At 46.0% G+C, this 15,138-nt stretch overlaps 1 protein-coding gene across 10 annotated transcripts in view; it reads right to left on the bottom strand.

The window, feature by feature from the left end:
* Nucleotides 1-15,138, bottom strand: part of LOC132894101 (protein FAM13A-like) — an 88,665-nt gene that overhangs the window by 22,017 nt on the left and 51,510 nt on the right. For all 10 annotated transcript variants that reach the window (XM_060933395.1, XM_060933396.1, XM_060933402.1 and 7 more), the window contains 3 exons: nt 9,846-9,927; nt 4,455-4,612; nt 3,812-3,895 (listed from right to left, as the gene is read on the bottom strand). In XM_060933395.1, the coding sequence (XP_060789378.1) occupies nt 3,812-3,895; nt 4,455-4,612; nt 9,846-9,927 (324 nt within the window). The remainder of the gene's footprint in view (nt 1-3,811; nt 3,896-4,454; nt 4,613-9,845; nt 9,928-15,138) is intronic.

Below are 15,138 nucleotides of genomic sequence, written 5' to 3'. Positions count from 1 at the left end.
GATAGTTTTAGTCGACGAAAACTAAAAGAGTTTTAGTCCAGTTTTAGTCAGTCATTCATTTTAGCCAAAAAAATAATTACTTTAAAATGTTAAATTAGGCCAATACAGAGATAGGAAATTGTAATCGAGGTTGACAGGTTGTACATAACGTACTCTCTACATAAACACTGTCTAGTGCAGACATCCCAAGTCTCCCGGAAGTTCCGGGAATCTCCCGCATATTGATAGTGGCTCCCTGATGCCCGCAAATTGGAGAATATCTCCCGGAATCTAGAGCAAGCGAGCAAGAGCGTGCACGCGAAACATTAATGTCTGCATCGCGCATATGACGGAGTGCGCGAGAGACTGCGCGTGTGCCCGTTCATGTAGCACATGCTAGACAAAGAGCATCCTGATTGGTTTACAGACATCCAAACTCATTTCAGGGAGGTGTCGTGACACACACACACACACACGCTGATGGGAAAAAAGTCATGCGTCACGACACCTCCCTGAAATGAGTTTCTGCAGGTTGGGATGTCTGCTAGTGTGTATACGCCATTGTTCACAGACTCGTGTTTCTGCCTCCGTTTAACATGTCATGATGAACACACAACTCGAAGATGACCACGCTGTCCGTTCATGTAAATATGATGGCTGTAAGGTTTTATTCCTTTGTAAGGATAAATAATTGTAAGTATTTATTCTTGACCAAGAAGGCAGTAATTTATTTTGTGACAGGGTTGTAGGGATTTATTCTGTTCAGTTGGGATGACCTTCTGTCTCAGCTAGACATTGTTTGAAGGTTCCATTCTGTCTGGACATTGCTGTCGTGTCATCAGAACATTCTGCTTATTTTGATGTGAAATGTGTGTTATTGATCAGATTATTGTGTCTGAACAGCGCCAAGGTCTGTAATGATGTCAGACACACCCACACATATCCAACATGTATTTGGGATTAAAAGTTAGATTTAAAGCCATGATTTAAGTTAGTTTTATAGCTACACGTGATTTAGGATTGTTAGATTTAACCAGTCTCTTCAGTGTTGAATTTGAAATTGAAATGATTGAATGTTAGATTTAAAGCTGCATTAAAGTGATTCATGTTAGTTTTATAGATTTATATTAGCCTTATTGCTGCACAAGGTGTTAAGACTTTATGATTTTAATATTTTAGAGCTTTTTAAGATCCTTTATTATTTTAGACTATTACATATACTATAACAGTGATTTTAAACTATTCCTGTGTAACCTAACCTTCGTCCAGTGGAGAAGACACTTCTTTGTTAGACTAAACATAGTCTTTGTTTAAAATTGTCATGACTGACCCAAGGTTTCACTCACACACACACACACACACACGTATAAAACCTCTCATCTCAGGGGGGACTTGCGAATAAAGATTGCGAACTGATTGTGGGGTTCCTTTCTTTTTTCTGCGACTCACCCCCAGACGTCTGGGTGACACGAGGGGACTGATCTCGAGATGGTGAGGGCCAGAGATGGAAAAAAAAACCTAACAATGGCTAAACGTGCTGCTAACGTTAGAGTAGCCAGGTGTGCTGCTGCTCATTTAGACATATTAAGGCACAGCAACAGGTCTGAAAAGCTACATTTCCGCCCATATGTTTCACAGTAACTCAAATATGGGTCAATATATGACGAAGCATTCACGTGCTGTCCCACCAATAATCCCTGCAGGACAAGTTTTACTCATGACACGTTAATTGAATTTAAGTTAGCGGTCCCATTCATTTTCGCCAGGTCACGGTGTTTTGGAAAACTTCATAGGAAATTCATCACAGACCGATTGTTGAGTGACATTAACCAAAGCTAGCAAACGTATACATGATCTGTTAAGGACTTCTTGTAACGTTAACTTACCGTCGCAGAAATAGCAGCATGGTGAGCCTTTAGATGCCTCTTGAGGTTGGTCGTATTCTTGCCACAGCGTGTACCTCTGTCTCCCACTACAAGGCATTCCGTTTTATTTTCTGCTGGATTATGTGTAAAGCGTGTCCATAAATCATCGCGTCTTTTCCGCCCACCAAGCCCTTGTCTTGTCAAGTCAAGTTTATTTGTATAGCGCTTTTAACAATAAACATTGTCGCAAAGCAGCTTTACAGAATTTGAACGATTTTAAACATGAGCTAATTTTATCCCTAATCTATCCCCAATGAGCAAGCCTGTGGCGACGGTGGCAAGGAAAAACTCCCTCAGACGACATGAGGAAGAAACCTCGAGAGGAACCAGACTCAAAAGGGAACCCATCCTCATTTGGGCAACAACAGACAACATGACTATAACATTAACAGTTTTAACATGAAGTCAGTTTCACTGATGTTGTAACTCTTCATTGATGGAAACTTGAGTGCAAAACTGTTCATGACAACTGCAGTCCGAAAGTTAGCAAGTCAACTGTAGTCCTCAGCCATAAAAGCATTACTGTAAGAGTCCAGAGCGTCCTCCAGGTATAACCTAGTCTGGCTAACGCGACTTCAAAGCTCTGCAAGCATTTGGTCTGGCAAAGATATTAAGCCCAACCGTTTCCCAAAGTGCGTGGTTGACCCGCCTCCCTGAAATGCCTCAGTTTGCTACTGGTCAAAGCCAGAAAAGGCTGTGACGAAGCTTAAACCAATCACATCACTCTTTCCTCTGACGTATGCGACGCGACGGGGCTAACTGGTAGATTAAACTCTTACCGAAGCCGGTCGGGAGCAAGGCAAAAACATCCTTCCTTTCAATAAATACCTCCAGGGCTGCTCTTTGCTCCGTTTTCAATGAGAACTTCCCGTTCAATGCATTCAATACAGCATCTACCGCTGTGTCAAAGGCTTGCCGCTGCTCCATGTTCGTAATGTTTCTAGTGAATGAAGCGCTTCCGGCATAGATTCTGTAAACAATCTATGGCTTCCGGTCGCAGTTCTACTACATCAGTGCCTTGAACACGCCTCTACCCAGGGCCGTTGGAGATGCTCAAAGTTGATTGGCTCCCGATTTTTCGGGAGCTTGGAAGAGCTGTAGATAGCTTGCCTTGCCAGACTAAGCTCGCAACAGGCCCTCGTGTTGCGTCACGCTTAGGATGGGCGGGCCCAGGCTAGGTGTAACCCTCAACTGTCCACATGGGGCCGTCCTCCACAGGAGCGATGCGATAAAACTCCGACCAGACACAGGGCACCAGGATGGATCAAGCAGGTCCGAGGAGCAGAAGAGGTCAGCATCTCGATCCCAGGACCAACATGTAACTCAGAGGGACAGATTGGGGCGGGGGCAGCCCTTGTGCTGGCGTTGCCGATGGTCCATGAACCGTGTGCGGCTGCCCCGGTGTGCACTGTGCCTGGTGGGCGTGGCCAAACAAGGACAGGATGCAGGTGCATTGCTGATATTTTCAGCATTTGGCAGACAGGTTGCACGCGCCGTTGGAGGAAACGCTATGCATTTTGATAGTCCTATAGCCAACCCAGTAACATTTTCGTTTCGTCTCGTCTCGTCATGTTTTAGTCATGAAAAAAAGATGCGTTAACGAAAACACTGGTGCATGGGTTGTTTTGAAGTCCCGGAATAACGTGCTACTAATTGGAAAAAACTTCCACGACTATTCCTGCGTTTATTTCCCTGAGTGGCAGGACCAAGTGATATTACAGTCGGGATTATAGTTGTGGTGTGACTGCTCCAGACTGGAACTAAATTCCGGCAGAGGGATAGTCATAGTTAATCAGTGTTGTGGAACCGGGCCCTTATGCACCATATCTAACATTAACATGGTTTTATAATAATGAGGAATATTGCAAAGCTAACTTTAAAGAATGTGTGTGTGTAAGAAAACGTACCGGTCTGCCATGAAGACTCTCGTAGTAAAGAAGACACTTCTGCAGAGACATCTTTTCCAGAGCTAACTGAGTGCGAGACATGTCCTACACACACACACAAAGGAATAAAAATGAAAAGGAAGTAACGTCAGTATGATATCATCATACAGCCCGAATGATCACCATTTTGATATTTGAGGACTTAAAAATCTGATGTATTAGCATGCATATATACAGTATTATATATAATTTTTTTTCAGAAATACAGAGAAGATTTTCAAGAACATGATACAGTTGAAAAATAAACTCGATTTAATGTTATAAAGAATACTTTGAACAAAAGTGCAACAAAATACAAGTTGCTTGGGTCAGCTGATTGTTGTGATCTGGTGGACAAACTATGCAACACCACTCACATGGTTGAAGTATTCATCTTCCATCTCTCCATTTCTTTTTTTTTTGTCATCATTTATCAGCTGTTATAAACTCCAATAGTTCATATTGGTTGATAATATTGGGACGCCAATTTATCAGTCAGGCTCGAATAGGATATTGTGGGGAAATCGGTCCCCACAATCGCCAAGTGCTCACCAAACATAGTGCTCTTGTTACGTAAAAGATTAAAAGAGCCAAATGATCTCAGGTGTGTGTGTGTTAGAGAGACCTGTATGCGTTCTGGCAGGTTCAGTTCCAGTCGTTTCTCTCTAAGCCGCTGAGTTAACATGTTCACCGTGTCCTCCACCTTTGGTGAGTGTGCGCACACACTGAGCTTCTGGGCTCCTGACTTTTCCGAAGCATGCACACACTGTCTTAATCTCAACTCTATGGAAAGAAAGGGAACGTATTCATGTGTTGAAAGTGATCGTGAAAAACGTGTCGAATAGAGGCTTTGCATCGTCACGTGAACCCCATAGCAACGGTAACTACACCGCCATGACAGGGGGCACGCTTGTAGTGCCTCATTCAGCTGAGTGAGTTGTTATTGATCAGTATGGGAAGGTTTTGCTGCATTTTTGGATGTGCCAATCATTCTGAACGAAACAGACATCAGATTTTTTAATTTACCAAAAAGTAATTCATCATCGGCAGGAAAAAAAAAAGAAAAAAAAAAAAAAGAGATTTTTAAATGTAGAAGGGAAAAAACAAAAACAACATTCAGCAGAACTTGGTGTCGAATGGAGAGATCTAAAACTTGATAGTATGCTTACTTAATTTCCACAAAGGTAAGAATAAATAAAAAATAATTTTCACACATGCAGCGTGGTGCTCGTTCTTATACAGTGACTTAAACTATGACATAACTCTGGTAAAATGCGACTGAATTGAATGAAACTGCAACATGCGTATTACTGACATATAACAAAGAATCCTGTCAAGTTTTGTGAAATTCCTCCAAAAATTGTGAGAGGAGTTGATTTCAGAAGGCAAGCACCCTTCCTGGGACGGACATCGCCACGACATAATCCCCGTTCGGGCCTTTCGGCCAGCAGGGGATAAAAATCGTGAGGGAAGTTGATTTCAGAAAGCAAGCACACCTTAAAGGACATGGGACATGAAACATAAATGCACGCTATATCAGTTTCTTTCCATTAAAAATATGAAATAATTGCATCAACAAATACAAAATTATCTATTAAATTCAGCAAAATCGTTATATTCGTGATGATTATATGGCATTTCTGCTCGAGCTCCGATATGCATATTTTACAACCGGAAGAGCCGCTGTCACGTGATCATACGTCACAAAAACTTTCGGGTGCAGCACAAGCGGGTAGATGAATATGGAGAAGTGTGAATCGTGATGATGACGAATGCGACAAAATAGTTTTTGTGTCTTGGATGACAAGAAAATTGTTTCGTTTTTAGAGTGTTTAACGTACATTGAACATCATGGTGTATTGCGACCTCCCAGTCAGTCAGACGCGCTGTTACTCCTGTTAGCAATGTAGCTAGGCTCAGTATGGCCAATGGTATTTTTTGGGGCTGTAGTTAGATGCGACCAAACTCTTCCACGTTTTTCCTGTTTACATAGGTTTATATGACCAGTGATATGAAACAAGTTCAGTTACACAAATTGAAACGTGGCGATTTTCTATGCTATGGAAAGTCCGCACTATAATGACAGGCGTACTAACAACACCTGCGCGCTTCGGCAGCGCATTGATACCTTCACTCGGAGTTGTACCATTATTTTTTTAGACAGGGCGGACGGACCAGGGCATTCGCCCGCCTGGCCGTGCCCGACGAGGAGCGCTCTCGGCCGGCTTGGGAGGCAGACGGCAGCCCCTCCTGGAAGTGTGGTTTTACCATGGGCCTCATGCGGTAAGGGTTAGTATTATAATTTTGGGTGTATCAATTATTGATTATCATAATTCTGACTCGTTTCGCCATTTTGAATGTTTTCATCTCGGACTCTGGAAGCATTGTATCTCAATCAATCTCGAAAAATATCAGCAAAAAAAAAAAACTAGCTTGCAACGGACTTTAGCTAGATCTTTGATGAACTTTCAATGTATGATACAAAAATAATACTTCTTTCAACAGATCATTAGCCTTTGAGCAGAATTGTTTTTAACTTACCAGGATGTGTTATCGAGCCGACCGCTTTCAGTTTCATGAGGGCTGAATGAACTCTCACTCTCAGAATCATCTGACCCGTCAGAGTAAAGACAAGATCCATGTTCATGTGAATTTCCAGCTATCGGTTCGAATTGATAGGGTCTAACTTCACATCTCTGTGAAACATCGGGAACGTCACTGTCGATGGTGTCCATTTCAGTAACCTGTTTACATTAGATACCCAAGCGCTGGCTCCTTGGAAAGTTTTTGTGACGTCACGGGTCACGTGACCGCTTAGCTAATTAACGAATCATTGTTTTACGCTGATGTATAAAAAAGTTGAATAACGTGATGATTTTCACATTTTTGACGCCCTGCAGTGATTTAGATGGCATTTCTTATGTCCTTTATACATAATTATACCCAGAAAAAAAATCCATGTCCCATGTCCTTTAATGAAATTGCCAAAGTACAAGTTTGTTAATAATCAAGGGCATAACTCTGGGAAAATTTGCCCAAATTAAACAAAATTTTAATATGCGTATAACTGTCATATAACAAACCCTTTTGCCAAGTTTGGTGAAATTCCTTTACAAATTGCGAGAGAGGTTGATTTCAGAAGAACGCACACCCTCATGAAATTGTCAAAGTACAACTTATTTAATCAAGGGTCAAAACTCTGGGAAAAGTTTTCACAAACGAAATTAAATCGCAATATGCGTATTACCGTCATATAACGAGGCCTTTTGCCGAGCTTTGAGAAATTCGTCCAAAAATTGAGAGAGGAGTTGATGTTGGAAGGCGAGCACACCTTCATGAAATTGTCAAAGTACAAGGTTGTTAATCAAGGGCCACGACTCTGGTAAAACATGACTGAACTGAACAAAATAATATGCGTATTACCGACATATAACAATGGCTCTTGTCAAGTTTCGTGAAATTCCTACAAAAATTGTGAGAGGAGTTGATTTCAGAAGGTGAGTACCATTCGACAGACAGACAGACAGAAATTGCCACGATATAATCCCCCTTTGGGCCTTTCAACCAGCGGGGGATAAAAAGTGTATTTACATTCAGGGATCCTTTGGACCGTGTTGTGTGCGCGCTTGGGACCCAGTCATTATGGGAAACACCTGATGCTGATTTGAGAGCAAATCAGCACGCTGTTTTCACAGACTTTGTGAAGTATTTTGTCAGGTACGTGGTGGTGGACGGATCCAAGTGCAGGAAGAGTGTTCATTAGTGGGCATGATCTTCGCCAAAACAAAACCGAAAGCAGAGTCATACACATGGCGAGAAATAAACGTGACCATGATAATGATGGTACTTCACAAAGCCTCTGTGTCCTTATATGCATGTGCTGATTGCGTTCAAATCTGCATCAGGTATTCCCCATAATGACTGGGTCCCAAGCACACGCACAACGCGCTCTGAAGGATCCCCGAATGTAAATGCACTTTAAGTCTAGGTGAAGGTGAGGCTTTGCCGAACCACTGTGTTACTCATGTTCACTTCACTGTACAACCCTGATTCCAAAAAAGTTGGGACAAAGTACAAATTGTAAATAAAAACGGAATGCAATAATTTACAAATCTCAAAAACTGATATTGTATTGACAATAGAACATAGACAACATATCAAATGTCAAAAGCGAGACATTTTGAAATTTCATGCCAAATATTGGCTCATTTGAAATTTCATGACAGCAACACATCTCAAAAAAGTTGGGACAGGGGCAATAAGAGGCTGGAAAAGTTAAAGGTACAAAAAAGGAACAGCTGGAGGACCAAATTGCAACTCATTAGGTCAATTGGCAATAGGTCATTAACATGACTGGGTATAAAAAGAGCATCTTGGAGTGGCAGCGGCTCTCAGAAGTAAAGATGGGAAGAGGATCACCAATCCCCCTAATTCTGCGCCGACAAATAGTGGAGCAATATCAGAAAGGAGTTCGACAGTGTAAAATTGCAAAGAGTTTGAACATATCACCTACAGTGCATAATATCATCAAAAGATTCAGAGAATCTGGAAGAATCTCTGTGCGTAAGGGTCAAGGCCGGAAAACCATACTGGGTGCCCGTGATCTTCGGGCCCTTAGACGGCACTGCATCACATACAGGCATGCTTCTGTATTGGAAATCACAAAATGGGCTCAGGAATATTTCCAGAGAACATTATCTGTGAACACAATTCACCGTGCCATCCGCCGTTGCCAGCTAAAACTCGATAGTTCAAAGAAGAAGCCGTATCTAAACATGATCCAGAAGCGCAGACGTCTTCTCTGGGCCAAGGCTCATTTAAAATGGACTGTGGCAAAGTGGAAAACTGTTCTGTGGTCAGACGAATCAAAATTTGAAGTTCTTTATGGAAATCAGGGACGCCGTGTCATTCGGACTAAAGAGGAGAAGGACGACCCAAGTTGTTATCAGCGCTCAGTTCAGAAGCCTGCATCTCTGATGTTATGGGGTTGCATTAGTGCGTGTGGCATGGGCAGCTTGCACATCCGGAAAGACACCATCAATGCTGAAAGGTATATCCAGGTTCTAGAGCAACATATGCTCCCATCCAGACGACGTCTCTTTCAGGGAAGACCTTGCATTTTCCAACATGACAATGCCAAACCACATACTGCATCAATTACAGCATCATGGCTGCGTAGAAGAAGGGTCCGGGTACTGAACTGGCCAGCCTGCAGTCCAGATCTTTCACCCATAGAAAACATTTGGCGCATCATAAAACGGAAGATACGACAAAAAAGACCTAAGACAGTTGAGCAACTAGAATCCTACATTAGACAAGAATGGGTTAACATTCCTATCCCTAAACTTGAGCAACTTGTCTCCTCAGTCCCCAGACGTTTACAGACTGTTGTAAAGAGAAAAGGGGATGTCTCACAGTGGGAAACATGGCCTTGTCCCAACTTTTTTGAGATGTGTTGTTGTCATGAAATTTAAAATCACCTAATTTTTCTCTTTAAATGATACATTTTCTCAATTTAAACATTTGATATGTCATCTATGTTCTATTCTGAATAAAATATGGAATTTTGAAACTTCCACATCATTGCATTCCGTTTTTATTTACAATTTGTACTTTGTCCCAACTTTTTTGGAATCGGGGTTGTATAAGAATGAGCACTGCGCTGCAGTTCTGAAATTATTATTTTTTTATTCTTACCTTCGTGGAAATGAAGTGAGCACCACAGGGTTTTTGACCTCTCTGTTCAACACTGAGTCCCGCTGAATGTTTATTTCCCGTTTTTCCCCCTGAAGATGAATTACTTTGGGTAAAAAAAAAAAAAATCTGATGTCTTTGTTTCGTTCAGAACAATCTGTACATCCAAAAACACAGCAGAACCTTCCCATACCGACCAATAACAACTCACTCGTCTGAATGAAGCACTACAAGCTGCCCCCGTCACGGCGACATAGTTACTGTTGCTATCAGGTCATGTGACCGTGCAAAGCCTCTATTGCAAGGTGTGTTTTGCTAGTACCTTTCAGCTGCTTGCGTGCGTTACTGAGGTCCATCGTGAGCTTCGCCACTTCAGAATGAGCCGCTTTATCGTTGAGCGCAGCCTGCGTTAAAAACGTTTATGATCCACCACACACTTAAAGAATTGTCACAACAAAGGACCAATGTTGATAATATTGTTCCTCATTTTACACACACAAGACAGATTAACAAGATATTTCAGAATAAGTACGTTTTCCGCTGCAGAAGCGTCAAGACAGCTGAGCTTGGTATCTTGACAAGCTGTGGGTTTTTTTTCCCCCTTATTAGCTTATCAAAAGCAGAATAAAAGAAAGACTAGTGAGGGAACGACTGCTATAAGATACAAATGACGTCCGACAAGATTAAACGTAACTACAAAAGGATTTTTTTTTTAAAGTGTCTTTAAATATCTTCAAGGATACACAGTGGCAAGAAAAAGTAAGTGAACCCTTTGGAATGACCTGCATTTCTGTCTAAATGTATCTTAAAATCTGGTCTGAGCTTCATTTGAGTTACAAAAATGAGCAAACACAGTGTTTTAACTGATAACACACAGTTAATTATAGTCACTCGTGTCTTTACTGGACACACCCATTCAACACTGACCGTGCATCGAAAGTGCAGTTAGTCCACAAAACATTTCCTCAGTATCGTTGTGTAGCGTCAAGATGCTCTTTGACAAACTTCACGTGTCCAGCAGTGTTTTCTGGACAGCAGCAGCTTCCTCTGTGGTGTCCTGCCATGGGCACCCTGCCTGTTCGATGTTTTGTGTATGGTAGGCTCATGAACAATATTTGCCAGTTCCAATGATTCCTTCATTGTTCTTTACTTCGTTGAGGATTCTGCGTTGATCGTTTGGAGTAATCTTGGCTGGGCGTCTACTTCCACTTTTCAAGAGACGAGCCACAGTACTAAATCAGCTTGTTTGTCTAACTGTAGACTGATGAACATTACAGGCCTTTAGCAGATGCTCTTATCCAGAGCAACGTACACATACCCAGAGCAGCCTGGGGAGCGGTTGGGGGTTAGGTGCCTTGCTCAAGGGCACTTCAGACATTCCTGCTGCTCCAGGGAATCGATTAAGCAACCTTTTGGTCCCGAGGCTGCTTCTGAAATCTGAAAGAGTTTACATGGCTTTCCTATGTAAACTCTCAGGTTGCTTTGTCACCCTTTCCATTTTTATGGATCTTAGGTCTTCTGAGATCTAGTTAGTAGTCAGTGTTGTAGTCAAGACCACCTAAACCAAGACCAAGTCATGACCAAGACCTATCGAGACTGAGACAAGACCAAGACTTTGAGGGGTTTAGATCAAGTCAAGACCAAGACCAAGGAAGGGCGAGACCAGTGGGTGTGAAGGGGGTGGGGGAGGAGTGACCGCCGTTAACAGGAAGAACAATTTTGAATTTGCAGTGAGTCATGTTATTGATTGCATTTGTTCTTCCTGTTAATGACCGTCACCCTCCCTCGCCCCTTCACACACACTGGTCTGGTCCTGGTCTTGACTCGGTCTCGCCCTGCTTTGGTCTTGACTTTATCTCAACCCCTCAGAGTCTTGGTCAAGACCAAAACCAAGGCAGGGCGAGACCAAGTCAAGACCAGGACCAGACCAGTGGTTGTGAAGGAGGGCGGGGTAGGGGAGGGGTGAGAGCTGTTAACAGGAAGAACAATTTCAAACCAACAATGAGTCACGTTATTGGTTGCATTTGAAGCAGGAAGTTCTATTTCGTTTCTACTGACCGCCAGAGGCGGTGCTTTCAGCACATGGATATCCATCACACGAACGTGCAGGTCGAGTAATAGTAACAACAAAGTCACGTGTGACCTGGGTGACGTCACCCCGTGACCCCGGCATAAAAGACCGGTAAACCCAGGAAGTGACCTCTTACATCTTCTCGCGTTTGCAGGTTGCGAGTTGGATTGAAATTTGGACAAAGCGCTGTGGTAGTTTCGTTACCCGTAGGGTTGGGGCTGTGCTTACGCATCCTCCAAGAAACTGCGCTAAGTCCACCAACTCTTTTCTTCTTGTCGTTATATTCGTATTGATTTATTACTCCGTAAGCTGAGCGCTCTCGCTCGGTGGAGTTAGCTGATTAGCCCTCCGGGGCGGTGTCCTCACCGCTGGAGGCCGGCTTGTTTTCGCTTCAGGTAAGCGGGTTTCATTTATTTAAATTAAAGCGGCGTTTCTCTCGCCGCTGTTTATCAGTTCTGCGGCGCTCGGCGCCTATCCTTGTTAATATTATTAACCACCTTGTTTTCTGTAGCCTCGCCGCCGGCCTGTTCACAGGCCGGCTGTTTTGTGTGTTGTATTCGTATTGATTTATTACTCCGTTAAGCTGAGCGCTCTCGCTCGGTGGAGTTAGCTGATTAGTCCTCCGGGGCGGTGTCCTCACCACTGGAGGCCGGCTTGTCTTCATTCAGGTAAGCGGTTTTCACTCATTTAATTTAAAGCGGTGTTTCTCGCCGCTGTTTATCAGTTCTGTGGCGCACTGCGCCTATCTTTGTTAATATTATTAACCGCCTTATTTTATGTAGCCTTGTCTCCGGCCTGCTCACAGGCCGGCGGTCTTGTGTGTTGTATTGTTTGTTACTCCGTTAAGCTGAGCGCTCTCGCTCGGTGGAGCTAGCTGACTAGCCCTCCGAGGCGTATCCTCGCCGCTGGAGGCCGGCTTGTCCTCATTCAGGTAAGCGGTTTTCATTCATTTAAATTAAAGCGGTGCTTCTCGCCGCTGTTTATCAGTGCTGTGGCGCACGGTGCCTATCCTTGTTAATATTCCCGACCACGGGTGTGTTCGCCCGGTCGTTTTCATTACCGCCTGATTGTTTATTTTGGGCTGCTTACTTGGGGTGTTCTCGCCCTATTTTTTAAGTTCCCTTCTGCCAGCCAGGCGTCATGGACCTCTTCTCTCGCTGCGCCAACTGCTGGTCCCCCTCGAACCGGAGGACGGCCACCGCGAGTGCCCCTCATGCCTGGGTATTGATCACCTGCGGCAGGGGCTGACGGACATGGCCTGCGCAGACTGCATGTGCCTGAGCGTGGCTGCGCGGACCGCCAGGCTGGCTTGGCTGGATTCTCCGTCTGACATCCCCCGGGCCTCGGGGGGACAGGACACGGTGTCGGCTGCAGCAGCGGGGCCCAGCAAGCGCCGTGGGCTCCCCCACACGTCTTCGCTTCTAAGGCGAAAAAGAAGCGCTCGGGCGATTTGGCTCAGAAGGTGGAGGTGATGTCCACCGAGCTGGAGGAGATGAAGGCCCTGCTGGCGAATCTTCAGCCTCCGCCACAGGGGGCAGTGTTCCCGCAGCCACACCTTCTGCCTGGCAGCCCGACTGTTCACCATCACCACCGCTTCTGTCACCGGCCGTTGATGCACGCGGCCTGGATGAACTGTCGATCCGGGCTTCGGAGAGCTTTGACTGCGGTGGGTCCGATGGTCACGGCTCCACCTCTCCGGCCGGTTCCCAGGCCACCAGCCATGGCACCGTGGCAGCGTCGGAAGGCGGATGCTCATCCATCCAGCCAACGCTGAGGGCTGCATTGGCCCGTCTGGGGTTGGACACGCCCCGGTGGCCCAGCATCAGAGCGCTTTCTTCAGAGGTCCCACATAGCCTTCCTCGTTGTCTGTTCCGCCCTCGGCCTCATACATCGAGGAGTTACAGAGGTGTTGGGCGGACCCTAGATGCCTTCCCACCTCCCTAGTGACTGCAGGGCCCTGGCGGCAATGCAGGACACCCCTACCTATGGCCTCCTGCAGATGCCCAACATTGAGAAGCGGCTTTCATTCATTTAAATTGAAGCGGTGTTTCTCACCGCTGTTTATCAGTTCTGTGGCGCACAGTGCCTATCCTTGTTAATATTATCAACCGCTTGTTTTGTGTAGCCTTGTCTCCGGCCTGCTCACGGGCCGGCTGTCTTGTGTGTTATATTCGTATTGTTTGTTACTCCGTTAAGCTGAGCGCTCTCGCTCGGTGGAGTTAGCTGACTAGCCCTCCGAGGCGTGTCCTCGCTGCTGGAGGCCGGTTTGTTGTCGCTCAGGTAAGCGGTTTTCATTCATTTAAATTAAAGCGGTGTTTCTCGCCGCTGTTTATCAGTTCTGTAGCGCACGGCGCCATCCTTGTTAATATTCCCGACCACGGGTGTGTTCGCCCGGTCGTTTATTTTTTATTTCCACCTGATAGTTTATTTTGGGCTACTTACTTGGAGCGTTCTCGCCCTATTTAAGTTCCCTTCTGCCAGCCAGGTGTCATGGACCCCCAGACGCTGGAGGGGACGAGCGCGGCATCACGGGAGCTGTGTGACGCGGCTCCAGGCCTTTGCCTACTCGTCGCGGGAACTGGGCCGGCTGATGTCGTATCTCACCCTCGGCCGCCAGCAGATATGGCGGGCACAGTCCCCTCTGGCCGAGCCCGACCGGCGTGTGCTGCACTCTCTCCCTGTTGTCCCCGGGGAGCTGTTTGGCGAAGCCACTCAGCAAGCCCTGGATCGGAGTGCCCAGGTCATCTAGGCGTAACAGCAGTTCGCTGGCCCCGCCAGGCCCACCACCATGGCAATGCTGCCCAGTCCTTCAGGGGGCCCACACCGACTCTGTCTCGGCCACGCACCCGCCAGGAGACCAGACGGGTTGATGACTTTCGCCGCCCCACCACCTCCCGGACCCGCGGTGCCGCCCCCTACACCCAGTCTGCTCCTCGTCGCCCCCATGGTGACCGACGGGGGCGCTCTGGACGGCGCTGACATCAGCGCGCCGGTGGTCGGCCGCTTTTCCAGCGAACAGCTCCAAAGCTGGAGAGCGTTGACCCCTGGGTGCTGGTGACCCTCACCGAGGGTTACCGCATCCAGTTCTGCCGCCGTCCACCACGTTTCATGGGGTCAAACACACCACCGTGAGCCATCCGGGGAAGTCCCTCGTCCCCCGGCAGGAAATCGCCACCCTCCTGGAGAAAGGAGCAGTCTCTCCCGTCGACAGGCAGAGACAGCAAGGTGGGTTCTACTCCAGGTATTTTCTGGTTCCGAAGGACGGCGGTATCCGCCCGATCCTCGACCTGAGGTCCCTCAATTCCCACTTGAGGACCATGAGATTCCGCATGCTGCGTACAGTGGATGTCTTACACCACATCCAGGCGGGCGACTGGTTTGTCACCTTCGACCTGAAAGACGCCTACTTCCATGCTCCCATTGTGCCACACCACAGGCAGTTCCTGCGGTTTGCCTTCGAGGGCCAAGCTTTCGAGTTCAATGTTCTGCCCTTTGGGATATCGCTGGCACCCCGTGTGTTCACCGGGTGTGCGGCAGCGGCACT

The sequence above is a fragment of the Neoarius graeffei genome, chromosome 11, assembly GCF_027579695.1.
Source record: "Neoarius graeffei isolate fNeoGra1 chromosome 11, fNeoGra1.pri, whole genome shotgun sequence".
Classification (NCBI taxonomy): Eukaryota; Metazoa; Chordata; class Actinopteri; order Siluriformes; family Ariidae; genus Neoarius; species Neoarius graeffei.
Note: the sequence above shows the minus strand (reverse complement) of the source record. Positions and strands in the feature narration are given on the sequence as shown.